The sequence below is a fragment of the Sapajus apella genome, unplaced genomic scaffold, assembly GCF_009761245.1.
Source record: "Sapajus apella isolate SASKATOON/1434 unplaced genomic scaffold, GSC_monkey_1.0 scaffold43, whole genome shotgun sequence".
Classification (NCBI taxonomy): Eukaryota; Metazoa; Chordata; class Mammalia; order Primates; family Cebidae; genus Sapajus; species Sapajus apella.
This window is the reverse complement of record NW_022436983.1, coordinates 111,751-138,629: the sequence shown is the minus strand read 5'-3', so window position 1 is coordinate 138,629 and position 26,879 is coordinate 111,751. Positions and strand designations below refer to the sequence as shown.

General features: G+C 51.5%; 1 protein-coding gene across 16 annotated transcripts in view; it reads left to right on the top strand.

The window, feature by feature from the left end:
- NPHP4 (nephrocystin 4) overlaps positions 1 to 26,879 on the top strand; it is a 132,902-nt gene that overhangs the window by 83,592 nt on the left and 22,431 nt on the right. For 13 of the 16 annotated variants that reach the window (XR_004275908.1, XM_032301060.1, XM_032301064.1 and 10 more), the window contains 6 exons: positions 6,174 to 6,235; positions 7,967 to 8,074; positions 9,387 to 9,538; positions 9,687 to 9,878; positions 10,363 to 10,550; positions 23,519 to 23,679. Coding sequence is in view for 15 of the 16 variants with exons in the window: in XM_032301060.1 (XP_032156951.1) it covers positions 6,174 to 6,235; positions 7,967 to 8,074; positions 9,387 to 9,538; positions 9,687 to 9,878; positions 10,363 to 10,550; positions 23,519 to 23,679 (863 nt within the window). In the remaining variant the exon portion in view is untranslated. The remainder of the gene's footprint in view (positions 1 to 6,173; positions 6,236 to 7,966; positions 8,075 to 9,386; positions 9,539 to 9,686; positions 9,879 to 10,362; positions 10,551 to 23,518; positions 23,680 to 26,879) is intronic. The other 3 variants (XM_032301059.1, XM_032301066.1, XM_032301070.1) reach the window with 3 other exon arrangements.

The window sequence follows — 26,879 nt, the reverse complement described above, 5'->3', positions numbered from 1 at the left end:
TGTCCCAGGCTGCTGCAGCCTGGACTCCTGCGGCACACGGCCCTGTGCTCACTTGTCATCCGGTTGTTCCTTGATCTCTGCTTAGGTTTTCAAACTCTTAGGAAGAATGACTTTTTACCCACAAATAGTCAGGAATAAAGGTCCTTCAGGTGGTTTTGCCGTGTGTATTCTTAGTGTCTAGAGTGTGAGTGAATACGGACTTATCCTGTATGTTCACGGTCTGATGGTAGGAAGCTGCTGTTTACAACCCTTCTTCAAACCCCAGAGACTGTGCCTTTACCAGCGATGGCTGTTCCTTTCCCCTGCCTTTCGGGGCCATCTGTTTACCCCTGTTCGTAACAGGGCCACACTCTACCCCCATAGCCCAACCCGTCCCTGCCTTCCGCCAGCCACCATGAGTTGCTAAGCAACAGCTTCTTTATGCCGCTCCCCCCCCACCACCCAGGACTTCTCTGTCCCGCAGAATTGCTGACCTTATAGTTAAACGTGGGAAGCTTTGCCCAGTGGGGCAATTGCTCAGCGAAATTGAGTGTTTTCCTCTGTTAGGACCCCTCATCCAGCTCCTGCTGACCCCCACGTGCTCCGTGGTGGGCTGGCAGCACAGCTAGGCCCAAGAGGACAGGCGCGTTCCAGGGCGGGGAGCCCCACCCAGCTCCTGCTGGGGCAGTCAGGCCACAAGGGACACTGTCAGCCCCCATGCATGTTTCCTGATGTCTCAAGAGGCCCCTGCTCCCTCCAGCCTAGGAAGACATCTCAGTGGAGACCACAGCCCCGTCCTCCGCTGAGCTGTTTCCTTATCTTCATTTCTTTCTCGGGTCCTGTCATAGCGCAGGCGTCTGATAAAATGTTTGTTGGATAAATGAATCCATGGACGAGGGAAAATAAAGGTGGTAAAATACGTCCTTCCTTTCTCCTTGCTTCTATTTCACTTTTTAAATGGCAGTGTAGCATGCATATTGAAAATAGCTGCTCAGTGAAACCCTGTGTCAGGAATGGACATGCAGCCTGGCAGCCTGGGGCCCCTCGTGTAGTCAGTACTTTTTATTTTCTTGAGAGAAGATCTCACTCTGTTGCCCAGGCTGAAGTGCAGTGGCATAGTCACGGCTCACTGCAGCCTCCACCTTCCAGGCCCAAGCAAGCCTCCCACCTCAGCCTCCCATGTAACTGGGACTACAGGTGCATGCCACTACACCTGGCTATTTTTTTTTCTTTTTGTAGAGATGGGATTTTGCCATGTTTCCCAGGCTAATCTCCAACTTCTGAACTCAAACAGTCCTCCTGCCTTGGCCTCCCAGAGTGCTGCGACTATAGGCATGAGCTACCACGTCCAGCCAATACTTTTAATCTGTCTGGTGCGGTGACGCTGGAAGTAAGAGGGTTGCTTGCGGGGAGGCTGCCTCCTCATTGCTGTTGTCTCCTGCCCCAAGCGCATTGAGAAGCAGAGCCCAGTACCCTTCCTTGGGGGCAGTGTTGTGGCTGGCGGCCATGGGCTTGGCTGGAGAGCTCCTGCCTCTGTTTGGGGCTGTGGTTTTAGTGGTATTAGCACTCTGGGTAACTGTGTGCTTTTCTGTTCTCTGCCCTGTATATAGAATGCTCTCCCTGGGGGTGGAGGAAGGAGGAGTTCGGGGGTCTTGTCCCTGTGAGCATGTTTGAGCATTATTTGTTCACTGTACAACTTTTGCCGTTTGACCCACAGTGCTGTCTGAGAGCTGTGGGCCCGAGGGCGTGTCCCTCTCTCTGAGTGTGGAATGTGCGTGTTGCCTGCTCTTGCAGGCCCCCCTCCAGGCGAGTGCGGAGGCAGTGTGAAGGCGCTCTGTGTGACCAGGTGGGACATGTGGCCACCGGGGCTGAGGTCGGAGCACAGGCCCTGCCTTGCCTCCTGAGGCCTGCACTGTTGTTGAGTACAAAGCTTTTGAGTTTCTTGAAGCTATGTTGACAGAAAAGTAGACACTTGGGCGATTTTGTTGACCGTGGCTTTCAGCAAGCGGAGACTGACTAGAGAGTGCTAGAGCGTCAGGGAGAAGGAATCTTGACAGGTGGAGGAACCTCCCTCGGTGGGAAGTCAGTTTCCCTTTGTCTGTAGCAAGCCATGTGGAGCAGTTCTGGATTGCAGTTGGCTCTGGTGTCGTAAGTGACCTAGTCTCTTCCTGCTCTTCTCAGACCTGACTCTGGGCAGGAGGTGTGTGCTGGCAACCCCGTCTGAGGGCCCACTGGCCCCAAACTTCTCAGAGCAGCCGTGGAAAAGCTGAGTCTCTGTGCTGCTTTGTTTTTTTTTGAGACGGAGTCTCACTCTTTTTGCCCATGCTGAAGTACAGTGGCGAGATCTCGACTCACTGCAGCCTCTGCCTCCCGGGCTCAAGCGATTCTCCTGCCTCAGCCTCCTGAGCATCTGGGATTACAGGCACCCACCAGTATGCCCAGCTAATTTTTTTACTTTTAGTAGAGATGGGGTTTTCTCACGTTGGCCAGGCTCTGTGCTCTTCTTCTTAATCCAGGTTATTTCCCTGAAACTGGGATTCTGTGGTGGTTCGGCCAGACGCTGACTCCACCTCCCAGTGAGGGAGCCCAGGCCTCTGCCGCAGGGGTGTGCATGGAGCGGCTCTGTGTTGGGAGAAGGAGCTGCTCCTGGGCTGGCTGTGGAGGTCTTGGCTTTCTGTTCTGTGCTGACCCTGTTACTACTTCAGGCTCCAGCGGGGACCTGAAGGGATATCTTAGAATGGCCGTTAAACTAAAATTTAGTTTACTTTAAGTTATGCAGGTAATGTACAAATACATGCTTCCTAGAGGCACGTCGAGTGGGTGTGGTTACCGTGGATTTGCCAGCATACCTGCTTACACGGGTGGGTTTCTTTCATTTTTCTCTCTAATGTTGTCAACCTGAAATGGGCCGTGGGCATGGGCTCTCTGTGGCAGAGTTGCCTGGGGACTAGCAGGAGATTGTAGCCGAGCTGCGTGTGCAGGTCACACTGCATGTGCAGCCGGGGCTTGGTGCAAAGGAGAGATTTTTAAAGACAAAAGGGAGACATTCACATAAGCTGTCTAGAAACAAAGACCCTTGGGGACAGGGCTTGTTGCAGGGGTTGGGGGAGCACCTTCGGGGAGACGGCAGTTGTCAGGCAGGCACCCCTGATCTGGAGTGCTGTGGTTTGGAGAGACCCCTGCGTTGTTCTGTCCTAGGCCCCCCTTCATGGCTACGCAGATTAACCTGCTCAGGTCAGCACAGGCCGCTGGCCTCCTGCCTTCCCGTTGCTCCTCTGGCCCTCGCAGCAGCTGTGGGTTCTGCTACGGTAGCTTCTGTTTGCAGGAGCACCTGGGTGGCATCTGGTGATGTTTGCTATTGTCACAGTGCTGTCCCAGAAGGCCTGGTACTCGTCCCTCTGCCCACCGCAGCCGTTCCTGCCTGCGTCCTATGCACACGCCTGCTGCTCCAGGTTCAGTAGCTGGCTCAGGTGCTGGTCAGCCGAGTCCTGGCATGTGGCAGAAGTCAGGTGTCCCATACTCCACTGTGGCTTTTGGGAGACTCCTGGGGCTGGAGTACAGTGGGTGCCCGCTGGCGGCCACGCTGTCTTCCAGGTAGGACTATGGGTATAGTTTGGGAAGCTCCTTATCCCACGACCACATTGAACATTAAAACAGAGATTCAAAACCAAGTTATTTCCTGGCTGTGGCGGATGTCTTCCTGCTGTGCTTCACCAGACGGATCTGTGTTTTTGGCCCTGGGGGCCTGGGCTTCCCACCAGGTGTCTTTTTAAATGGTCACCAAAGGCCTTTTAGGTAGTTTTACTCTCCTGGAAGAAAAAATTGCATAAGTCATGATATAAAGAGTTACTTGAAAAAACTGCCCACACTGTGCATACATTTGAGACGATGGGGAAATAAAGTGCATGCAGGAAGTTCAGATGTGCTTCGAAGGTTTAACTTGCCATCCTGGCTTTCCTCCCCGAGAGGATGGCACAGGAGTAGAGGTCTGGCCCCTGAGTGCCCGCTCTCTCCACGGAAGAAAATGGAACCATTTCCTGCAGTTTGTCCTCATTATCAAAATCAGCCTGCGGAGTTTTCAGAGTTCCCATTTACGGAGGAACAGAGTGGAGCTACACTTGCCGCTCTGCTGTTTCATCTTTCGGCTGTTTCGGGAGGAGGGGGGAGGGGTTGCTGCACGGAGCTCTGAAATGGACTGTAAGAGGCGCTCGGGGAATCTGGGGAGAGGCACCTGGCTTTCAGGACAGCTCGGCCCCTGCAGAACCCTCATCTGCATTTTGCTTTTAGTGAGATGATATTTTCCCAGGGAAGCAGAGCTTGCTAGATCATTTGCTGACTTCCTCCGAGCGGGAGCTCATTTATAGAACGGCAGGCTCCTCTGACCAGAGTCTTTGAGCTTCTTGGAGCCATGTTACTGTAGCTGGTTACAGAGGAGCTGCGTGGGCCAAGTGGGCACTGCCCAGGAGGTGGTTGGACTAGAGCTGTGCCTACTGGGGTGGGCAGTTGGATCCTCTGAGGGTTGGGGGCTCCCTCTCGCCTGGCCCCCACTGCTTTCCTGTACCCCCATCCCCACCCACAGGCCCTTAGCAGGGTCTCCACTGGATCTCACAGCTGGGGCAGTACCTCCTCGAATGGGTTTGGGAAGCTCCTGGGAGAGGCGTGGGTGGGGATGGGCTCTGGTGGTCGCACAGCTCCGGCGTTAGGGTGGCGCTTCCTGGATTTGGTTTCTCCTCTGTCGACAGCTTTTTCCTTGTTGTTTTTGTTTTGTGGGATTCAGAGCAGAACAGGAAGTGGCTGGGCAGTCTCTGTCCAGGGCCCAGTGTTTGATGTCACAGGCCTCTGTGCTGTGTGCTTGGGCCATAGGTCCCACCAGCATGGCCTGTGCTGTGTGCTTGAGGAAGTCAGGATTCCAGGACATGTGGGAATTCGTTTGCCTGACCTCATAGCATCAGAAGCCACAGGAGAGGGAAGGAGAGCCAAGGCGAGCAGCCGGGCCTAGGATGTGGGCCACATGGGGGTGACGGGAGGTGGGACAGGGCCATGCGGGAAGCCTGATTTCTCCAGAGGTCTGGGTTATCCTGGAAGTCCCATGGGGAGGGGAGGTGTCTGCTGCCGTGGAGAGTCCTGTCGCCATGAAGGAGGCTGTCATGAGCCAGGCGGGGACAGGACGTGGGGCTGGAGGCCAGGGCTGTGGGCCTCAGGGAAGCCAGCCAGGTGGCCCAGTGCACTCAGTGCGTGGGGCTTACACCCTGACCTCTGAGTAGGTAGGGGTGGCCCTGTCAGGATGGGCTTGGGGTCTGGCTGGGTGGTCACGGCGGATGAAGGCAGATGGCAGTGTGTGTGAAATGACCATGAGAGACAAGTGGCCGTGGATGTCCCAGTGCCGCCGTGGCAGGAACCTGGTGGGTTTCAGAGACTCTAGTGGTGCCAGGGCTTCCTCCTGCTGAGGTGCAGGAGCTGAGAGCCCTGGGGCTGCTGGGCCCGGAGGTGTCCATGTGGCCTGCGGTGGGGCTGCAGAAGCAGCACAGATGCCACCTGGGCGGAGGCAGGGCTGGGCAGGGGCAGTGGGCCTGGGGAGGAGGCTGCTGGCTCTTTGGGCAGTCCTGGATGCTGGGGAGGCAGCTGTGGCCTCATAAAGGGCAGAGGCTGTTCTTAGTCCCTGAGCTGGCCGTGCCTCCCCCGGGTGGGCTCCCAATGTGACCGGGCCCTCATGGAGAATCCTCAGCAGGACCTGGGTGAACAGCTTGTGCTGAGTGCACGTTCACAAGGCCGAGAGCCCGGTGGCAGCGTCTGCCTAGGAGCTTCGAAGTTCACAAGACAGCCTGAGTCAGGGAGCTACAAGGCTGGGGCGACCTCAGACCCCAGCTCTTCAGGGCAGGGAGGATGTAGAGATGACAAGTGAGGAGAAGCGCATTAGGGAGCTCCAAGCGCCCATACTGAGACCTCCTGACCCAGAAAGAACAAGGGCGCACACCTCCAGGGTGAGGCCGGCTGTGCCCCCTCTCCTGGGTGCTGGGCACACCATGGCTCTAGACAGTACCCTTGCTGCTGTTGTGCCTGAGCGGTAACCACTGGCCACCCCATTACAGACAAGGTGTTGAAGCCTGTGGAGGCCTGACTGCGTGGGGGTGCGGGGGGCATCGCCTCCGCACAGGCTGACGGCCCCTCTCCTGCTCCCCTGTGCTTCCTCCCAGGCCCGCCAGCACCAGCACCTCGAGGTCTCGCTGCCCTGCAGGAGTCGCCTGTGGGACCAGGGGTAAGTCCAGGCCCCCCATGGCTGCACTCAGAATCCTGAGTCAATTACTTGCAAGTTTGGGGTACAAGAAAACCCTCTGTTCCCCCTTACACACAGCTGCTCCCTGCGTGCTTCTGTGTGGCTGGGACCGGCCTGTTGGCGGCGGTGGGGGTGTCCTCTCCTGCCCTGTCTGTGCAGCCTGTCCCTGATTTGCTGACTATCAGTTCGGGCTTTTAGGGGGGCTGCTGCCTGTGACCCCTATGTTGCCGTCTAGGGCGTGTCTCCAATTCTCCCTGGCAGTTACATCTTAGGGTGGCGACTCTTTCAGGACTGGACAGCCTTTGCTTTTTCTGAGAGATGCTGAGGTGTGGTCCTCACTCTCTTTGCTCTCCCAGACTCATTCTACAAGGAGTGGTGCCTGGCAGCTGTTGGTGTCCAGGGCACCCACCAGGCACCGCGGCCCTGTAGGCCAAGCAGGAACTTCCTGGGTGGGAGGAGAGGCTCCTTCTCGCCGGGCTGTTGCCTGCTGAGCTGAGCTCCTATGTGGCTGCTGTTCTGGAGTCCCGAGTCATCTGTGGCACTCATACATGGCTCCAGGCTGGCCCTTGGCTGTGTGATTTTGAGTGAGGTCAGATGTGGCTTGTTCCTGCTGATGACTGTCTGCCAGCATCACCCTGGAAATTGACTTTCTAGCAAAGCTGACCAATTCAGTATCCAAGGCTGTCTCCAGGAAGCAGCTTCAGTGTGTCATCTGCAGTGGGATACTGGATCATGAGTGAAGAATACTGGGTTCACCTAAAGGCACAAGTCTGTGGTTGGCCTCCCAGCTGCCCTGCTGGCCCAACCTGGCATTTTCCCTGGTGCAGTTTCCATATGACCCTGAGTGGTCACAATACCTTGTGGGGTCTGAGGGAAGCTGGACAGGCCCCAAAGATCTCCTCTGCTCCCTGAAGATGCTGCCAGGGTCCCCTGGGGATGCTTCATGCACCCCACCCCCAATTGGTCCTCAGTGCCTCTTCATATGTTGGGGCTTCTCTGCCTGCACTTGGCGTGGGCTGGCCGTCATTGCTGACCGTGAGCGTCCCAGGCCGCTCTCATTTCCAGATGTCTGCAGCATTTATAGAAAGCTCACCGCGTACCAGGTGCTATGCCAAATCCTTGCTGGGACTCTCCTTTAATTCTCCAAACAGTCCTGCGGTTTAGGCACCATTATTATCCCCATTTTATAGGTCAGGAGACTGAGGCAAAAAGAGGTTAGCTGACTCGTCCGAGGCTACACAGTAGCGCCACATGGCGCAGGCACTCCGTCACAGCTGTCTCCAGGGCCTGCGCCGGCCGCCGAGGCTGTCACTGCCTTCATAGGGAGGTGTGTTCAGCAGGAACTCGGGCGGGTAGAATCGCCTGGCCTCGGAGGCGCTCAATCCAGGGTGGGCAAGGCACAGAGAGGCAGAGGCCAGGCCACCCTTGTAGCTTGAGGTGCTTTTTCCTTTCTTGCTTGTTTTCCTTGTTAATAATATTCTTATTCAGATATTACAATCTGAGGGAGATCATGGAATCACCTCCCTGTCATTAAATAAAGGCACTTGAGAAGCAGTTCCAGATTCCAGAGCCACCGCTGGCCAGAAGGCTGCAGGCATCACTCTCTTCTGTGATGGGATCCAGGGCTGCCCGGTGTGGCCAGCGTGTGTTGGAGGTTTCGTGGATGGACCGGCAAGCTTCTGAACCCCTCACCTGTGCTCTCTTTCCTTCCAGCTGTCGATTTCCCAGCTGGCGGCCTCCCCACGGTCCCCAACTCGGCACTGCTCGGCCAGGCCCACTTCCCAGCCACCCCATGGCTCTCGGGCTTCCCCAGCCCAGGCAGTAAGTGCCGTCCACCTCGCCTCCCACCAAGGAATGGCTCCACAGCTCCTCACTTTGGGTTTCTGCGCTGTGCTGGTCCTCAGTTAGGTGGCAGAGACTGTGGCAGGTTCCCTGGGGTATGGGGGGGTGGGGTGGGGCATTGCTCACTCTGAGACCTCAGACAGTTGCCATCATTCTGTCTCAGAGACCAAAGACGAATGTGGCCCGTGAGTTCTTCATGTCACAGCACTCAATTCAGATTGTGATCTGCCCACAAAAACAGTTAGCTGCCCCTAGATCTCTACACGAAAGTAAAAGGAGGGTGTGTCTGGATCTAGAAACAGGTGAGATGGGCCCGCAGCACCCCAGGACCCTCCTTGCTGTCAGCAGCTAAAGGATGTGAGTGGAGCTTGCCATCCTGGCTTCAGGGTGCGCTTACTGCCAAGATTGGCCTGTGTTGCCACCAGCCTTGGGGGATTCCTGTGGAGTTTGGTTTCAGAAGCTAGGGCTGGTTCACCTGCAAACTACGTCTCTTGTCTTAACCGGAATTATGTTGAGGAAAAATAGCTTCTTTTAATTCCTTGTTTGAAAACACTCTTAGCACCGTGAGTCTCTGCTGCCTTATCTAAAGCATCTCTGGGGCTAGTGTGTTTGTGAAGAGCTTGCCTAGCGTTTTATAACTGGCACCTGAGACATGGCGTGAGGGTGACCTGGTGTCCCTCTGGACTGAAACAGAAAGCTTGGGAAGGAAGCTTGAGAGAGCACATTCCTGACTCCAGAGGCAGCTCCCCATTGAGAGGCCTGCCTCGGCCTTTGAGGTGGAATACGAGTGAACGATGGAAGGTTCAGGGGCTGTGGGGACAAGAGACTGTTCAGACACACCAGCTAGGGGCTCGGTGCCACGGTTTATCTTGGAGTGTTGAGGACGCTTCATCTTTTAGGGCTTTTATAAACATGTTTTGATATGATTTACCATCTCAAGCATCACGTATCTTCCACGGTCCTGACCTGCTCATAAAATTAGGATTCCTTCTCAACTCGCAAATTGGGTTGCCATGTGAAATATAGGATGCCCAGTTACATTTGAATTTCAGGTAAATGACAAATAATTTTTTAGTATAAGTATGTCCCAAATATTACAGGGAATATACTTATGCTAAAATTATTTGTTGTTTACCTGAAATCCAAGTATTGAGCCTCCTGTATTTTTATTTGCTAGAGCTGGCGACTCTCCAGAGGCAATTCATCGATGAATCCCCTAGCTCAGAGCATCGGTAGTTGTTACGGGTTGGGGTCCTTGGTGGCCTCACTTGGAAGCCCTCATTTTGTTCAGCAGGAGTTCCCGTTGGAGGGTGGTATCTCCCACCTGGAAGCCGACCTGGGCCAGACCTCCCTGGTCCTCGAAACATCCATTGCCGAACAGTTACAGGAGCTGCCGTTCACGCCTTTGCATGCCCCTATTGTCGTGGGAACCGAGACGAGGAGGTGAGGTGTGGGTCTGGGCGGGATGGGGCCGGGCACGTGCTGTGCCGTCAGACTGTTGGACCTGTGACCACCACCAGGCTTTCCACAGGGAGGTGCATCAATGGGCCCCCCGTCGTGGGAGGCTCCCTGAGGGTTCGCTGTGTCTCAGCTCTGCAGGGCAGCCTTCGAGGGCCTCCATGGCGCTCCTGCAGTCCTCTGGCTTTCCTGAGATTCTGGGTGCCAATAAACAGCCAGCCGAGGCGGTCAACCCTGCAGACCCTGTGACATTTAACCCTCAGAAGGAGGAATCGGATTGTCTGCAAAGCAACGAGATAGTGCTACAGTTTCTCGCCTTTAGCAGGTAAATCCTGGAATATTCTATGTTACTCATCTGGCTTTCACATATCCTGAGTTGAAGAGAAACTTTGCTGAGGTTCTGACCTGTGAGAACTGTCCATGTTCAGGTCTCAGTAGATGCGGGAGCGCTGTCTGTTTTTATTTGATCTTGGCTAGGACCCACCCACGGCATGTTAAAGGCTGTGAAAGCCGCTTTACCCCATCTTCTTGTTAGAACGTGGATGGTGTGTTGTCCAGGTCTTAGATCTTAGCGTAGCTCCGAAGGCAGCTTCTCCAGCCGGGAGAGTGTCCTTACACCCGAGAGTGCTGCTGTCTGGCTGGCTTGCTGAGAGCACAGCAGAGCGGTTCCATTGGTGACCGTGGCAGCCTCTTTACTGTTGCCCCCGCGGCTAAGCTGCCCAGACCATCCCCCTATGCAAATGCACATCTGACCCCCCAGATTCGGTGCCATGGACACTCAATTAACCTAGAGCTGTTGTTGGATTCAGAGTGGCCCAGGACTGCCGAGGAACGTCATGGCCAGAGACTGTGTATTTCACCTTCCAGTTCTACCGCTTCCCACCCACGGCGACGCCACGACTGCAGCTGGTCCAGCTGGAAGAGGCCGGGCAGCCCAGCTCCGGCGCCCTGACCCACATCCTTGTGCCTGTGGGCAGAGACGGCGCCTTTGATGCTGGTGAATACTCGTGTGCATGGCGAAGGCGAGACACTGCACTGAGTTGTGTGTGTGTGTAAATTGTCAATGTTATTATTTTAAAAAGTGGTACTATGAAACGTTTAAAACATACACAGCATTAGAATTATCCAGTGAACCAGTGCAGCAAACACTCAGCCCCAAATTAGGAGTTAGATCTAGATTCGTGATTAGATTCGCGTTTTTTGTTTTTGGCGAGAATTCTTTGTAGCAGGTGATGTGTGCACCACCTCCGCTGCGCCCTTGACTTCTGCTTACTTCTTTTTATATGACGTCAGCAGCCATATGCCCACTGCTTATGTCATTTGTGCAGTGGTGACATTCCACTTCTAGAGCACCTGCCTTGTCAGCTGGGATGCTTCCAAAACCAGACATTTCCCGGGATCAACTTTTTGCTTCTGTTGAGGTGCAGTTTGTATGGGAAAGGCTGGATAATACTTGGTTCTTCCCTTTATATGCCAATTTCTGAAATAATTACATGATTCCCTGGCATCCTTCAAGGGTGGGGACCAGTGGCTTTTTTTTTCGTCTGGTATCATTGTAAACTAATAGTTTTGAGTTACATTGAATAGAAACACACCTGACATGTTGGTATTTTTGTTGATGGTCAGTTTTCCCATCTTCGTCAGTGACACAGCTCGTAAGGGACCCAGCTGGGGTCTGAAACGTTGCTGCCTCTCAACGTAGAAAGTGGTGTGTGGAAAAGTGATGTTAAAATGCTGACCCCAAATGGAAGTAGCTTAACATTGGCACCTGGTGACAGAGACAAAGCAAGTGCAGTGCCAGGGATCGAGGAGGCTGTTAAATAATCACCAAGAAAGTAATTCTCTAGGAAGGGAAGTGGTTCTGAATCTGCGAACTTGATAGCCTTATAAGGAGAAATTGGCAAAACCCCGCAGTCATAGGGGATCTACACATACTTCTCAGTAGATTGATAGATCAAAAAGAAACGAATTGAGGATGTTATAAAATACAGTTTAAAAAGGTGATCTGGGGAAACCTGCACTCCCATTTAGAGAATATGCATTATTTTAAAGCATACTTTGAAACTTACAAAAACTGATCATCCTTCATATATATTTTTAGCTCACCAAGCAGGCATCACCCTATACTGAGAGAATCGGTATCAAATCTAATTTTGTAACTTTCTCTGGCCGTAATGCCACAAGATCAGAAGTCAGTCACTCTCTCCCCTACAGCCACTCTGAACGAACTGCTTTTTTTGTGTTTTGAATTTTAAAATATGCTTCTAATTATTCCATGGATCAATGAAGAACTCAAAATATCAAAATAGAAATGCCTAATTATTTAAAACTGAATGACAAAATAATATTGAATATCAAAACTTAGGAGATGCAAGTTAAATTGTAATTACAGGGGAATTTACAGGTTTTTTTTTTGAGACAGTTTTGCTTTTATTGCCCAAGCTAGAGTACAATGGCATGATCTCGGCTCACTGCAACTTCTGCCTCCCGGGTTCAAGTGATTCTCCTTTCTGAGCCTCCCAAGTAGCTGGGATTACAGGCATGTGCCACCATGCCCAGCTAATTTTGTATATTTTTAGTAGAAACAGGATTTCACCATGTTAGCCAGGCTGGTTGTGAACTCCTGATCTCAGGTGATCCACCTGCCTCAGCCTCCCAAAGTGCTGGGATTACAGGCGTGAATCACCGTGTCCAGCTGGGAATTTACAGTTTTAAATGCCTATGTTGATGAAGAAGAAAGTACCCTTTAAGATACTGTTTTAATTGTTCAACTCAAGAAGTTTAGAGGAGAAAGAGCAAACCCAATAAAAGTAGAAAGAAAAAAATTTGATGAATGTAAATGCTTAGAAGACAAAACAGCCAAACAGTTGGACACCAGGGTCACCAGGTACATACTGCAGGGGATGCTTCTTGTTTCTTGTCCAGTCAGTCGAGAGCGGCAGATGGTGGAGATGAAAATAACACTTTCTTTATCATGCATTTATTCCTGATAAGGCAGCTGTGAGACATGGTTGGTCTGAGACCCAGCTGCGCCCACTGGCGCCAGCCCCTGACATGGATGGCCTTTGATGCAGATGGAGGTTGGCCAGACAGCAGCAGGCCTTGCACCTGGGGTGAGCCCTTGCCTCTCTGCACGCCTGAAAGCACATCTTGGACTACTGCATTCTCTCCTGTGGGCAGATATGAAAAGAAGAGTGGGGAGGAGGAGTGAGCAGCCTACTTAGTTAGCCCAGTTAGTCTATTCCCCATCCCCAGTCAGTTGAGCTGCTCTTGCCCGGAGAGGCAAGGGGGCTGGGCAGAGAGAGGCTGCAGGAGGCTCCTTTGCATGGAGGCGTGAAGCCAGGGAAGGACGTTGGTTTTCTCAACTCACTGGCCTTAATGAGGACTTTATGGCCAACCAGGGGTGTGGCCTTTGTTTTTAGGGAAGGGGGCTGGTCACCACCAGGGCGGTTCCAGCCTTCCTGAATCACTTCAGCTAAGCCAACCACCTTTCCTTTTTCAATCCTCCTGAGGCCTTTGGTAGACAGTCTGGCTTATGTCCCCAGAAGGCTGTAAAATGGATCAGATGAATGCATTGGTCCCAAGGCTCCTCTGTGCACACTGCTGAAGACACATTCCCTATTCTTCTTCCCATTCCAAATTCTATCCAGTCATTTTATCCAGCACAGCTCGTCAGAGGCTCTGTAGTGAAGTTAAATGATAGCGTTGAGATCATTCAATAAAAAAGGCCAACCACTTAGAGATGCTCCTGACTTGAATATCAACCCCCTTCCATGATGATTTCCCAGAGAGAAATTCAAGTCCCCAAATTAAATTTCCTTGCAAGTTGAAGTCCAAAGGAATGAAACTCCAAAATCAAAGTTTCTTGTCATTATGAATTAAAATTCAGAGTCCAGAATTCTTAAGTCCAATAAAACCCACCTGATTGATTTCAATTTCTTACGTAGCTGAGTCTCTGCCTGGGCAGCTCTGGGCTTCCTTCAGCAGCCGCAGCTTGCGGGAGAGGTCCTCCCTGGACGGGCACAGTTTCCCAGGGCCTTGGGAGTTGCGTCAGTTCAGAACTGAGTCTCTCATAAGCCTCACAGAAAAGATGCTTGTTGTTGTTGTTGAAATATAACATGCACACAGTAAAGAGCACAGATTGCGAGTGCATGGTTCTGTTATTTTTAAAAATTGATAATTTTTTTTTTTCGATCAGTTTTAGGTTTACGGTAAAATTGGGTAGCTGATACAGAGAGTTCCCATAGGACCTCTCCTCCTCCAGGTTTCCCCTATTATTAACATTTTGCATTGCTGTGACACATTCTTTTTTGTTTTTTTGTTTTTTTTTTGATACAGGGTCTTCCTCTGTTGCCAGGGCTGGAGTGCAGTGGCACAGTGACGGCTCACTGCAGCCGCAATCCTCCCACCTCAGCCCCCACGTCACTGGGGCCACAGGCATGCACCATAGTGCCCAGCTAATATTGTTTTTGTAGTTTTTGTAGAGATGGGGTTTTGCCATGTTGTCCAGGGTGGTCTCGAACTCCTAGGCTCAAGTGATCCTCCTACCTCAGCCTCCCAAAGGGCCGAGATAACAGGTGTGAGCCACCATGCCTGCTGATGTGACATATTTGTTACAACCGATGAAGCAGTATCAATACATTATTATGAATTAAACTCTTGGTTTACACTAAGGTTCATTCTGCATTGTGCAGTCTATGACTTTTGACAAATACATGACATCATAGATCCACCATGACAGGATCATACAGAATAGTCTCATCACCCTTACGCCTCCCCTGGGCTCCACCCATTCAGCCCTCCCCTCCTCCCCTGGTAACTGCTGTTCTTTTTACTGTTTCCATGTTGCCTTTGCCAGAACGTCATACAGCTGGAATCACATAGTATGTAGCTTTTCAAAACTGCAGCCTCCGCCTCCCAGGTTCAAGCGATTCTCCTGCCTCAGCCTCCCGAGAAGCTGGGATTACAGGTGCACACCACCATGCCCAGCTGATTTTTTTTTTTTTTTTGCAATTTTAGTAGTGCTGTACGTTTAAGGTTCCTCCATGGATTTTTGTGTCTGGCTCACTCATTTCTTGGATTGCTGAATGATACTTCATTGCATGTATGTGCCACAGACTATATATCCATTCACCTCTTGAAGGGCATCTTGGTAGTTTACAGGTTTTGACAGTTTTGAATAAAGCTGTTAGAAACATTTGTGTACAGGGTTTTGTGTGTACATAAATTTTCAACCCATGGGTAAATACCAAGGGGTGTTGCCGGATCATGTGGTAAGGGTATGTTTAGTTTTGTTAGAAATCCCCATACTGTCTTCCAAAGTGGCCGAGCCATTTTGCATTCCCCCCAGCAGTGAATGAGGGCTCTGGTTGCTCTGCATCCTCGCCAGCACTTGGCGTTGCCAGTGGTTTGGATTTAGCCGCTCCAGCAGGCGGTGCAGTGCTGTCTCGTTGTTGTAATTTGCGGTTCTCTAGCGACATGTGATGTGGAGCATCTTCTCGTGTGCTTGTTTGCCATCTGTATATCTTCTTCCATGAGAGTTCTGCTCAGACCTGAACAGATGTCTTTAGATATTTGGATGCGAGTCCTTTATCGGATACATATTTTGCAAATGTTTTCTCCCGATGTCTGGCTTGTCTTTCTATTCTCTTAGCAGTATGTTTGGCAGAGTGAAGTTTTTCATTTTAATGAAGTCCAGCTCATTAGCTATTTCTCTCATGGACTGTGCATGGGTTGTATTTGAAAAGCCATCTCTGAGGTCACCTGGATTTTTGTTCTGTGTGATCTCCTAGGACTTGTAGAGCTTTGTGGTTTACATTTAGGTCTGTGATCCATTTTGAGTTGATTTTTATAAAAAGTATAGATTTTACAGAGTGAACACATCTGTGTAATGGCCTCCCAGCCCAAAAGGGGCTCTGGAACACGGTGCAGAGGCCTCCCTCACCCCAGTCCTTCACCTCCCCCAAGGGAGCCACGCTTCTGAATTTGGCCACCGTAGACCAGTTTTGCCCCCTTTTGTGGACTTTGGTGGGATCATGTTTTATGTCCTGTTTTGAATCCCTCCTCTCTGCTGGGCCTCTTGTCTGTGAGGCCACTCTGCTCCATCTGTAGCAGCAGTTTCTCCATTTTCTTGGCTGTAGAGAAACTCAATGTGTGGTGATGCTGTGATGCTTCCCCATCCAAATAGGTGTTGGAATGGGTTCCGGTTTTTGGCTCTTTCGCACAGTGCTGCTGCGAGGTGCTTTTGGCGCGCATTCGCTGTTGTGTCAGATGTGCCTGGGAGTGAGTGGCTGGGTCGTGGAGCAGCACCTGTTATTAGGTTTAGTGGATCTGCCAAGCAGGTGCCCCTACTGCTCAGCCAGCTTCTGCAGCTGGCAGCAGGCGACCTGCACCCCAGGCAGCTCCATGTGCTCGCCAGTCACATGGCGGTCGCTGGTTTTCTTTGTTCCTTGAACCATCCTGGTGTAGAGGTGTCTCGTGGCTTGAGCTTCCCTGACGGTACTGAGCGCCTTTCACAGGCCTCCTGGCCTGACGGGTACCGTGCATGAGGCGCGGGTTCAGATCTCCTGCTCATTTTCTAGTGTGGGGGGTGTGTGTGCATCTGTGTGCATGTGTGTGCACGTGCACGCTCGCGTCTGTGTGTGCCTCTCTGTGGGCGCATATGTGTGTTTGAATTGATAGGCATTCTTTCTGTATCCTGTCACAAGAGTTAATAGGACATGCAAGAGTTTAAAGCACGGGCCCCATACCCACCAAATTTAGACAACAAGCCAATTCCCAGCCCTTGAATAGTTGTGCTAAGGAAAATTATGTTCTCAGAATCCAAAATTTGACATCATCAGAGACTTGGGTGTCTGAATAAATGATGGTAGAGAGGAGAACGCCTTGGTTCCAGCTTCCCAGGCCGTTGCCATGTCCTGACCAGGGGGCGGCATCTCGGGCGTGTTGTCTTCCTGGCAGACCCATTGGGGCTTGTGCCACGGCCCTGCATGCCGGTCCTCCTGAACTGAAGCTTCCCGCAGCCACGCCTGTGGGCCTGGAGGAGCCAGGGAGCCCAGGGCTCCCGAGAGTGTTTTTCTCCGTTTTTGGGTGTTCGGAGCTGAGTGGGCTTTCTTCTTATCACCTCTTCTTCCTGCACCTTTCAGGGGGCTCTGCTGAGGGTGTGGTCTCCCCTGCGTGCGTTGCTTCCCTCCTCGGCTCTGGGCATGTTTACTTTGCTCCTGTCCTGGTCTTTGCTTCCTAACATGTCCCTGTTGCTGTTTCTGTCTTGTGGAGCCCTCCCTCAGTGTGAGAGCTGAAGTCACTGAATTCTGGGTCAGCCAAGAGCATCTATTCTTTCCAAGAACGCCGGTCCAGTTCCCCTCCCTGGGCCCTCCCAGCTAAGAGGCATCTCCATCAGAACAGCCTCCAGTCCTGCTCTGGGCCACCTAGCACAGTCTTGCTGTCCCAGCCCTCTCTGAGAAAGCCCTAATCCCACGTGTCCCCTCCTACAGAAACCGTGACATGTTTGGGAACGTTGCTTAACTGTTTATCTTGAATTACTTGAAAGTAAGTCGTAGACATGCATGGTAACACTCTCCCTCTAAATAAGCAACATGCTGCTCTTAAAAATAAGGGCACCCTTTTATATATGTGCAATTCTAGCATCACATTTAAGATAGTATGAATTTCGTAGTACCATTCCGCCATTTGTCCCCCAGGTATGCTTTTTGATCTGGGATCCAGCCCCGGGTCCTGTATTGTACTTGTGATTATCACTTTAATCTCGTAGTCACCTGCGATTTTTTTCCAGTGATGCTGGCGTTTGGGAGAGACCGAGGGAGCTGTCTTGTAGAACGCCCCGTGCTCCGCACTCATCTGTTCGCTTCTTCATGTTGTTGAACTTGTTGCGTTATCCCCAGTAGTTCTCGAACACTGGGAGCGAGGGCCAGAAGCTGTCCGATTCTGGATCATGGCAGGAACGCTTCAGTGTGAGTGCTGTGTTCTTCACGCCCACCACCTTGGGAGGCTCGTATGTCAGATCATCTCATTGTTAGGATGCTGATTCGCTCGCTTGGTTAAGCTGCCCACCTCCAGGTTTCTCCTGCGGAAACAGAGGTTTTCCCTTTGAACTGACTGAAGAATTCTTTGGGCCATTTTTTGTCTTCATGCAAATAATCTGGTCCCCAGCAACCTTCCACCTCTCGTTTTACCTGGGCCCAGCTTTGCTTGCATCAGTTATTTAATGAGAGTTTTCGAAATGTAATTTGTCTAATTTGATCATTTGGTCTGCCTTTATTAGCTCACAGTCTTCTGTTAAGAAAGAACTTTCCCTATTGACAAGGGAGGAACTACATATATGTGCTCCAAAAAGACAGGACGAAGGTTTAATTTTTTCCCTTTCATTGCCAGTTTTCAGAGTGGGAAGTCAGTGGAGGGGTTAGCCCAGCAGTGGCAATCCCAGCGTCCGGCTGTTTTGCTTTGTCTCTGGAGTGTGGCTGTGGTCGCCTGTGTCTACATCGATGTGCAGGGTTGCACTCATTATTATTCTGGGAGCCCTTGGGCCCCTTTCATCCGCTCTGATTGGCCGTTGGGTGCGTCCTACCCTCTGGGGGCAGTGCCAGCTCCGGGCTTATCCCATGCTCTCCGTGCCTCCAGCCAGGGCCTGTTTCTCTGAGCAGCCTGGCTGGCCTGAATGGGGATGGCGATGCGACGGCATTTCAGAGATCAGGATATGGGGGCGCTTCGATTCTGGGTCTTCTTGCTTCAAAGCCTTTTGTTGGGAAGAGCTGGGAAAATGTTAAAACATGAGTTCAGGTGGATCTTCATGAGTCAGATTGAGAATTTTTCCCATAAATTTCCATATGTTATTTGTATCTCTCTTACACAGGAAATCATGGTTTCTGATCACGTGTTTACTTTGTTCTGTCTTACAAGGTATAGAACGCATTTTCATGGTGGCATTGCTGATGTTAGTGTCCACAGTGTGTGTCCCACTGAAGCTCAGGTTCTTCGCAGGTTCTCTTGGGCCCTGTCCCACTGAGGGCGTAGAACTGGCTTAGAGTGACCAAAACCCTCGAAATAATTCTTATCTCCAGTTTGATACTCAGTATGTCCATTTAATTTGTTTTCAATTTTATGTTTGCTTTCCTTCCTTTTTGATTTAATGTTTTGGAATATTCACATGGCTGAAAGTTGAACACCGTAGTCCGGCGTGTGCATGGGGCTCCTTGCCTCCATTATCCCTGCAGCTCCACCCCCTGCCTGCCTCCTAACGGTCACCAGACTTTTCATGTATGGCTGGTCCTTGCAGTGTCTTTATTGATTTGTTGCTTCAAAAATAAGCAAACGTTTACATTTTATTTCCCTGCTTTCTAATTCACTAGTAACATACCAGATACACACTTCTGCTCCCTGCGTTTTTCAGTGAACATCACAGACATCACCTGTGCTCGTTTCTGCTACAGCTGTGTCGTGCTCTGCGGGGTGGGTCTGCTGCTGTTTGCTCGGCCACTCTCCCAATAGACGTTTGCGTCATTTCCAGTGTTTTGCTATCTCAGCAGTTAGTAACCTTGATTCTTTCTGGCTCTGGGAGGGGGAATATGGAATCAAAGGCTTCCGAGGTGTTGACAGACACGGCCGCCCACACCCTCTGTCAGTGCCGCCCAGGTTCCGCTGGCGATCCACGGGGCTGCCCGATTCCTCTTGCTCGCCCTCGAAGTGGGGCGTTAAAGGTTGGGAATTTTCCAGTCCCGTAGACGTGAAGGCCATCTTAGTGTGGTTTTAATTTGCGTTTCTTTTGTATGAGTCAGATTGAGTATCTTTTACATTTGTCTTCATCTGCACACTTCTATTCATATCTGTTTCATATCATGATTTCATATCATGTTTTTAATCTATTTTGTCTTCTGTTCTGGGGAGCTCTTGTTAGGGACATGAACCCTCGTGATAGAGTAAAAAATTGCAAATGTGTTTTCCTACTTTGCCATTTGTCTTTTTACTTTGCTGTTGGTGGGCTCTGCCCTGTAAATGGTTTTTTAAAAAATGTAGTCGAATGTATCAGTCTTTTCTTGTTTCTAAATTCTTTTTTTTTTTTTTTTTTGGAGACAGAGTCTTGCTCTGTTGCCCAGGCTGGAGTGCAATGGCGTGATATCGGCTCACCACAACCTTCACCCTCCGAGTTCTAGCAGTTCTCCTGCCTCAGCCTCCTGAGTAGCTGGGACTACAGATGTATACTACCACACCAGGCTAATTTTTGTATTTTTAGTAGAGATGGGTTTTCACCATGTTGGCCAAGGTGGTCTTGAACTCTTGACCTTGTGATCTGCCCGCCTCAGCCTCCCAAAGTGCTAGGATTACAGGCGTGAGCCACCATGCCTGGTCCTTGCTTCTAAATTTTTGAGTCATAGACAGAAAGTCTTTCTCCTCTCCTGCTTTACAGAGCAATTTTGGCTTGTGTTCTTCTCGGACTTGCAGGTTTTATGTTTAGACACCTGATCTATTAGCAGTTTCTCCTACTGTGTGAGGGGAGGCGCAGATCCAGTTTTACCTCGTCTCTTGTGTCTGTCCAGCGGTTCCCACGCCTGTTAACAAAACTCTGTCTTTCCTCCGGTGACTTGAGAGCCACCCTCATCATGTACCAATCTTTTCCACGCTTTGGGGGCTATTTCTAGATTTTCTAATTTGTTCCATTAGACTCGGCCCAAACTGTTTTCTGTTAAGGGCCAGCTAGTAAATATTTGAGGCTTTCTGGGCCACTCATGGTCTCTGTCACATATTCTTCTTTTAGTTTACAACCCGTCAGAAACATAAAAACCGTTTCTGATCTCACTGCCAAGCTTGGCCTCAGGCTGCAGCGTATGTCCTCTGCACGGGGCTGTGTCTGTGTCACGGAGACCGCGCCTTCAGTCAGAGGCTCCTTCATCATCTAGATTCCTAGCAAGCAGAGCTCCCACCACCTTGATCTCTCTTGCAGGGTTTTCCTGGGTACTCTTGCTTATTTCGTTTTCCATAAGGACTTTTTAGGATCTTTGTGGGAATTCCATCACATTATAGATTAACACAGGGAGAATTCACACCTAACCCCAAGGAGATGAGGGTCCAGGGACGAGGCTGCCTTTCCATGTGTTCGTGTCTACTGTGTACCTTTCTGAAGAGTTTTAAAGTTTGTGTCATATGGCTAATGCTATATTTTTGTTTTCTAATTGATGAAATTTTGTGTTTATCTTTACTATTTCCTCTTTTCTCCTTGATTTTTGGTGTTCTTTACTATTTTCCTAATTTTTTTTGAGCTGCTTAATTCATTTATCTTAATTCGTTTGTACGGATATACATGATTCAAGGCTACGAATTTTCCCATGATTACTGCCTTATGATTGTTGATACTGATAAGTAGTGTTTTCATTATTTTTTTCCAGAAGATCTTTTTTGATTGTGTTTGCCCTTTGACAGAAAGTTATTTATGAGTAAGTTGCCCATTTATTATTATTTTTTTAATTTACATTTTCTTTTTTTTTTTTTGAGACTAGGTCTTGCTCTGCAGCCCATGCTGGAGCCTCCACCTCCTGAGTTCCAGTGATCAGCCTCAGCCTCACGGGTAGCTGGGGCTGCAGGTGTGCACCATCATGGCTGGCTTATTTTTATATGTTTTGTAGAGATGGGGTTTCATTCACCGTGTTGCCCAGGCTGGTGTATTAATTTCTAGTTTATTGCATTATGTTCAGAGATTATTATTTGTATTATTTCTCCTTTACGGAGTGTAGTTTTTTTGTGGCCTAATATATGGTTAGTTTTTATTAATGTTCCAAATACACTCGAAAAGTTGTTTTTTCTGCCACTGGGGTGCAGCATTCAGATCGATCCCTGAGTTAGCTACTCTGGTTTTCTAGACTGTTACTCGCTCATCGTTGCCTGGATCTGCCTTTGAAAGGGGAGTGGTTAGTTTCTACCATTACTGTGTTTTCCATTTCCTCAATCCCAGAGCAGTGAGGCTTCCACCTGGGCTGTAGTGTGGTTTTTGTGAAGGGGGTGCAAGAGGTGGGATTGGGGAGGACAGTGCCACTGCCGCTGGGAGTCTTCTTAGTTCAGGTGGAGGCCAGCTTCCCAGGCTTCTGAGTGGGGTGGAAACGGCACAGGGTGGACCATGAGGAGCTTGGACCTCAGGGGTGGAGCCTTTTGTCTCAGCTGGACAGGGAGGGGAGAGGTCCGAGGCTGTGGTGGGGAAAGTTGGGAGGCTGGTCAGAGGTGCCCAGGCCAGGATGGCCCCGTGCCTGGCATGCCCCTCCCCCCCACTCAGGAGCCCTCAGCACACTGTCAGTTCTGGGTTCAGGGTACCTCCGTCCTTGAGACCCTGTGCTCCTTAAGGGCGGGACCCTGCTTATTCAGTTCTCCCAGCATTACCCCGTGCAGGGCCCCGAATGTGGCTGGGACGCAGTCGTTTGTTTGCTGAGTGAGTGGATTAGTGGTGGCATTGAAACGCCCTGGCAATGCTGGGATATAGTGGGGATGGAGCAGGGGCTGACCCAGTGGGGCGTTGGAAGGAGCTCCCTGGGAAACACGACAGAGGGTTCTGTTGGGTCAAGCTGTGTTTGAGATGTGCCTAGAACTCTAGGAGGGTCTGTGGTGTGGGAGAGGCTGAGGTGGGGGTGCAGAGTTGATCTGCAAAGGCCTGGCCGGTAATGGAGGGAGGACCTGGGCCCCTCCTTACTCTGCAGCCCAGGTCAGCGCAGGTCAGGCCCTGAGCCAGGCTTTGGTGCTCATGGGTCTTTGTTCCAGGGCCTGCTGCCCCTGCGAGGAGTGCCACGGGGCTCGCATCTGTGCGTGTGTGTGTCCTGAGCTCTGGCTAGATACCACAGTCCAGGATAGGTGGGGCCGGGGCAGGGGTGGGGGCCGTGTGGCTGGTCACCTCTGAGGTGCCTGCCCTTGAGTGATGTTAATCGCCAGCTCCTTCTTGATCTTTGTCCATATTCTTTACTTGCCTTTCTGTCCCAGATGCCCCCGTGACCTCCTGCTGTGGCCAGCGCCAGGCCTGAGCAGTGGGTCCTGCTCCACCTCCCTGGGGCTCCCCCTCGGTCCCCTGCCCTGACACATGGCACTCACTCCTTGTCCCCTGGTCTTGAGAAAAGCAGATGGGGTGTGGTCTGTGGTCATCCCGTGGGGCTTGAGGTGGCTGGAGCCCGGGTGGAGAGGACCTGTGGCCAGACTTCAGCCTGGCCTAGGGCCTGGTATTGGAGGTTCTGAGGAAATGCTTGCTCCTTCCTCTGCTTGTTGGGGGCTGCAGGAATGTTGTCACCATTATTGATAGAAAGAGAAATAAATGTTGTTTTGAAATGCTTCCCAGCACTGCTGTTCCTTGAACTTTAACTAGGGATGGTTCCAATGGCATTTTTGTCAATTTAGAATTAATGATAACGCCACTTCAAGAAGATGAAGGCAGGGGCCACAGTCCAGTCCCATCTCAGCCTGATGGCCTGGGCAGACCCCACGGGAGGAGCCTGGGATACTGGTGGAGCAGGGGCTGTCCTGCGTTAGGGCAGGAGAGGGGGCTGCTGGGTGTCCCGCAATGGCTTCGCAGCCTGACCTCGGCTAGAGCTCCGCCTGTGTGTGTGAGCATGCCAGTTTTGGCAGCAGATGTAGACTACATTTCTTCATAAATTCTGCGTGCCCAGAATAATGAACTCCCCAGCCAGCCTTTATGAGGACATTTGCTCCCATCCATCATAGGCTGTTACAACGACTTGGTGAAACCATAAATCTTATTTTGGGAGGAGTTTATTGTTTATATGGGAAAGAAATGTAGTCTTCTGAACACGACTCTTCATTCTGTTAATTTGGATATTTTATGATGTTTTTGATTAATGTGTTTATTAACTGTAGCTATGACAGAAGCAGAAATTAGTAATCATGACCAGAGCCAAAGTCTCTTCCAAGTGGAAAGATGATGAATGACTCCAGTTACTTTTGGCCTCCTTTGGGCCTCTTTTCCAGGGTCTCCTGGCTTCCAGCTGAGGTACATGGTGGGCCCCGGGTTCCTGAAGCCTGGTGAGCGGCGCCACTTCACCCGCTACCTGGCCATGCAGACCCTGCAGATCGACGTCTGGGACGGAGACTCCCTGCTGCTCATCGGCTCTGCTGCCGTCCACATGAAGGTAGCGGCTCTCCTGAAGGACAGTGGGTGCTGCGTCCCTCATGGGACAAGTCACCCTTTCAGGGTCTGCCTGCTTGGTAGGAGCGGGCACTGTCCCACCCAGGACCTGGTTGGCCTTCTCTGTTCACTAATTAAAAATAGTGCTGCATTCTCTGTTTCTTGAGAGGAAAAGATTGTTCACTCTCTGAATTCTAAAATGATAGTTGTTTGCTCAGGAAATTCTTAAGATGAAACTCAGTTATCTATTTCTCCTGCAAACTGACCTACCAGGCAGTGTCACTTCAGCTCCTTCCACGTGGTGAGTGTGGTGAGGGCAGGCGCATCTGAGGTAGGTTCAGGTGAAAGAAGGAAGACGTGAGTGACCGGGCGTGCAGTGTTTGTTAGCTGATTCCTAAGATCATGACATGCGTTGTGCCTTTCTCCTTCTAATTACAGTTAGATCTCTTTTACTAATTGTGCTTTTCTGTTCTCCTTGCGTACTAAAACCTAAATCCATGGATTCATTCACTTGTCCTCCCCGGGATTCTGCCCAAGCTTCTCCACTGTATGAAGGGGACTCCATAATAACTTTTGGGCCAAGGACTGGGGCCAGTTCCACGAGCTACTGTAGTGTCCTGAGACTCCTCCTCTCAGGCCACGGGTGGAGCTGGGAGAGGATGTGGCACGGTCATCGCAGCCCTAGAGTCTGAGACTTCCCCACTTTCCCTGAGTGCTGCGTAGCTCTTTCCTCCTAGATTCCTGACATGGCGGAACCCGGGGCTTCCTGTCTTAGCCTCATCCCCTCCAGCAGCTGCTCGCTCCTGAGCTCGGCTCCTCTGCTCCTTCAGCCTCGCTGTGTTCTTGGGGTGCTGGGTGTGGAGGTGTGGGGTTTCTTCCAGCTGTTCTTCCTCTGGGACATGGTCTGCTCGCGGCTCCCCGGGTGGTGGGCGGTGCACAGAAGTTCAGGGTGTGGTCTGCAGGTGCTAGGGATGCCGCGAGGCCTGACTGCTCTTCTCATGCCTCACCCTGGGCCTCTGTTCCCATCAGGGTCATGGCATGGGCACCACGGCGTCATTGTGGCCATTGCTTGTCTGCCTCCCACCCTGGCCTTGATGTCTCCAGGGCAGGGACAGGGTATTGACACCACAGCATCTCTCTTCTAGCACAGGCCTCAGCCCCAGCAGGCACTGCATGCTGGAGAAGAGTGGGAGGCAGAGCTGGGCCCTGCTGGGCACGTGTGTGGCAGCAGTGGCTCGCCCATCATACCCAGCCAAGCCTGTGCCTCTTCTTTGCTGTCCCACCTGGAGACGGAAGCCATCTCATCTGCTCCTACACGGAGAGCCCGTTACACAAGTGGTGTTAACTTGTTGACATAGACTTGAATAAATTAAATTTAAAACTTTACTTTTCTAAAATAAAGTCTTTTAACTTTAAAACTTAGATGGAAAACATGAAAAACTGACATAATCAGAGAGAACCCTCTTGCCTTGAGATCCTGGGAGAGTTAGGATGCCCTAGCTAGCCATCCCACGGTGGGCTCAGCTTTTGCACACGGGGCCAGCTTTCATCTTGTTTCAGCTCTTCCTGTTGTGGGACGTTATGGTGGCTTTTCCTTCTGCCAGTCACTGCTGTGGACCTCTTGAAGTTCAGTTTTACCACCATCTTCCAGCTGATTTCCTGGGGTGCTGGCCAGAACACGTCGCTTCGGTGATAAGTTTCCTCCAGGGATGGATGGCTCCTAAGCTGCCTGCAGTGTGACCCTCAGCCCAGCCCTGGGGCGGTTGTGTTTTTATCCTCTTTTCTGATGGAGAAAACAGAGGCCCAGGGTCACGCTGATGATAAGCAGGGCAGAGTTTTAGCCTAATTCTGTCTCCAGAGCTTGTGCTCTTTACCATCCTCTTCTCTGCAAATGTCATGTTCCCGGAAGAAGAATTCTGATGACGCCAATGACCCCACAGGCATGCAGAGCCAGGTGGGGGCTTGGCCCAAAGGCTCAGTCAGGCCTGCACTTCCTGCAGACAGAAGGCACAGCATCCCATGCCCTCGGCTTCATGGGGCATCAGCCTCTAAACCAGTGGACATTGGCCGTTTTGGTAATGATTTGGGAAGATGGTGCCTTGTTTTCACTGGCGTTTCCTCGCCTCCTGGAGCGGCTGACGTGGCTCCTTGTATTTGTTGGCCGTTCTCCAAAGGCGTCTTCTCACATCTCAGTCTCCCAGTGACTGAGGTTCTTGAACCATCAATGTTTATGCAGTGATTGTATGCAGTGTAGACGAATGTGGCAGAGCGAGCAGGGTCTGCGGCGACCAAAGCCCCCAGACCCACAAGGGGAGGGTCAGGCCTGGGCGTCTCACTCCCAGAGACCGGCAATTTTGCTGCTGTAGAAGTTGGAGAATTGCAAAATCTGAAACCTCATCTGCTCCCACACTGCTGCTTATGTGAGAGGGAACGCCAGTGCAGGGAGGGCACATGGGGAAGAGTGCCAACCAGGCCTGGGGCGCAACCCGGAGGCTGTTGTCGTCCCCCACACCCCTCACAGCGTTGGGGTTCAGGCAGGGGATTGAGGGGTTGAATCTGATCAGCAGAAGAGCCTGTGGTCAGGAAAGTCCTGCTGAGGCCCTGCTGGGTCTGAGGCTTCTGGCTCTCCCCATGCCGCGAGCAACCTTGGCCTGGCATATAGATCCTCACCCTGGGCCTCATCCACCAGCCCCTCATGCCCCATGGCCCTTCCCTGGGCCCCACAGGCCTCTACCCCAGCGTGCTCCCTGACCCAAGGAGGCGAGGGGGGCATTGTACCCTGTGCCCTTGGCCCAGCCTGCCTCCCAGCCTTCTCTGCCTCCCGGCCCTCTCTGCCTCCCCGGCCCTCCCTGCCTCCCCAGCCCTCTCTGCCTCCCCTGCCCTTTCTGTGCATGGCCCGTCTTCCTCCTGGAGTCTCCTTCAGGTTTCCATCCTGGATTCCTCGCTGTCCCAGACATGGCTCAGCTTGGAGTCCTCTGCGTTGCCTGGTTGGCCTCCTTCCTGGTCTTCTTCCCTGTGGAGGAGAGGCTCGTTCAGGGCAGATGCCAGAACCACTTATGTGTTCCTAGGGCTCAGTGGTGTTTATTCAGCGGGTCAATCCTTTGTACTTTATGTAAGACTATGAAAAAGACCCCAGTAATGAGGACTCCTGCTTTGAGACATAGGCCCCTGGCTCGCTGCCCCCCCCTGCCCCTCACGGGATGC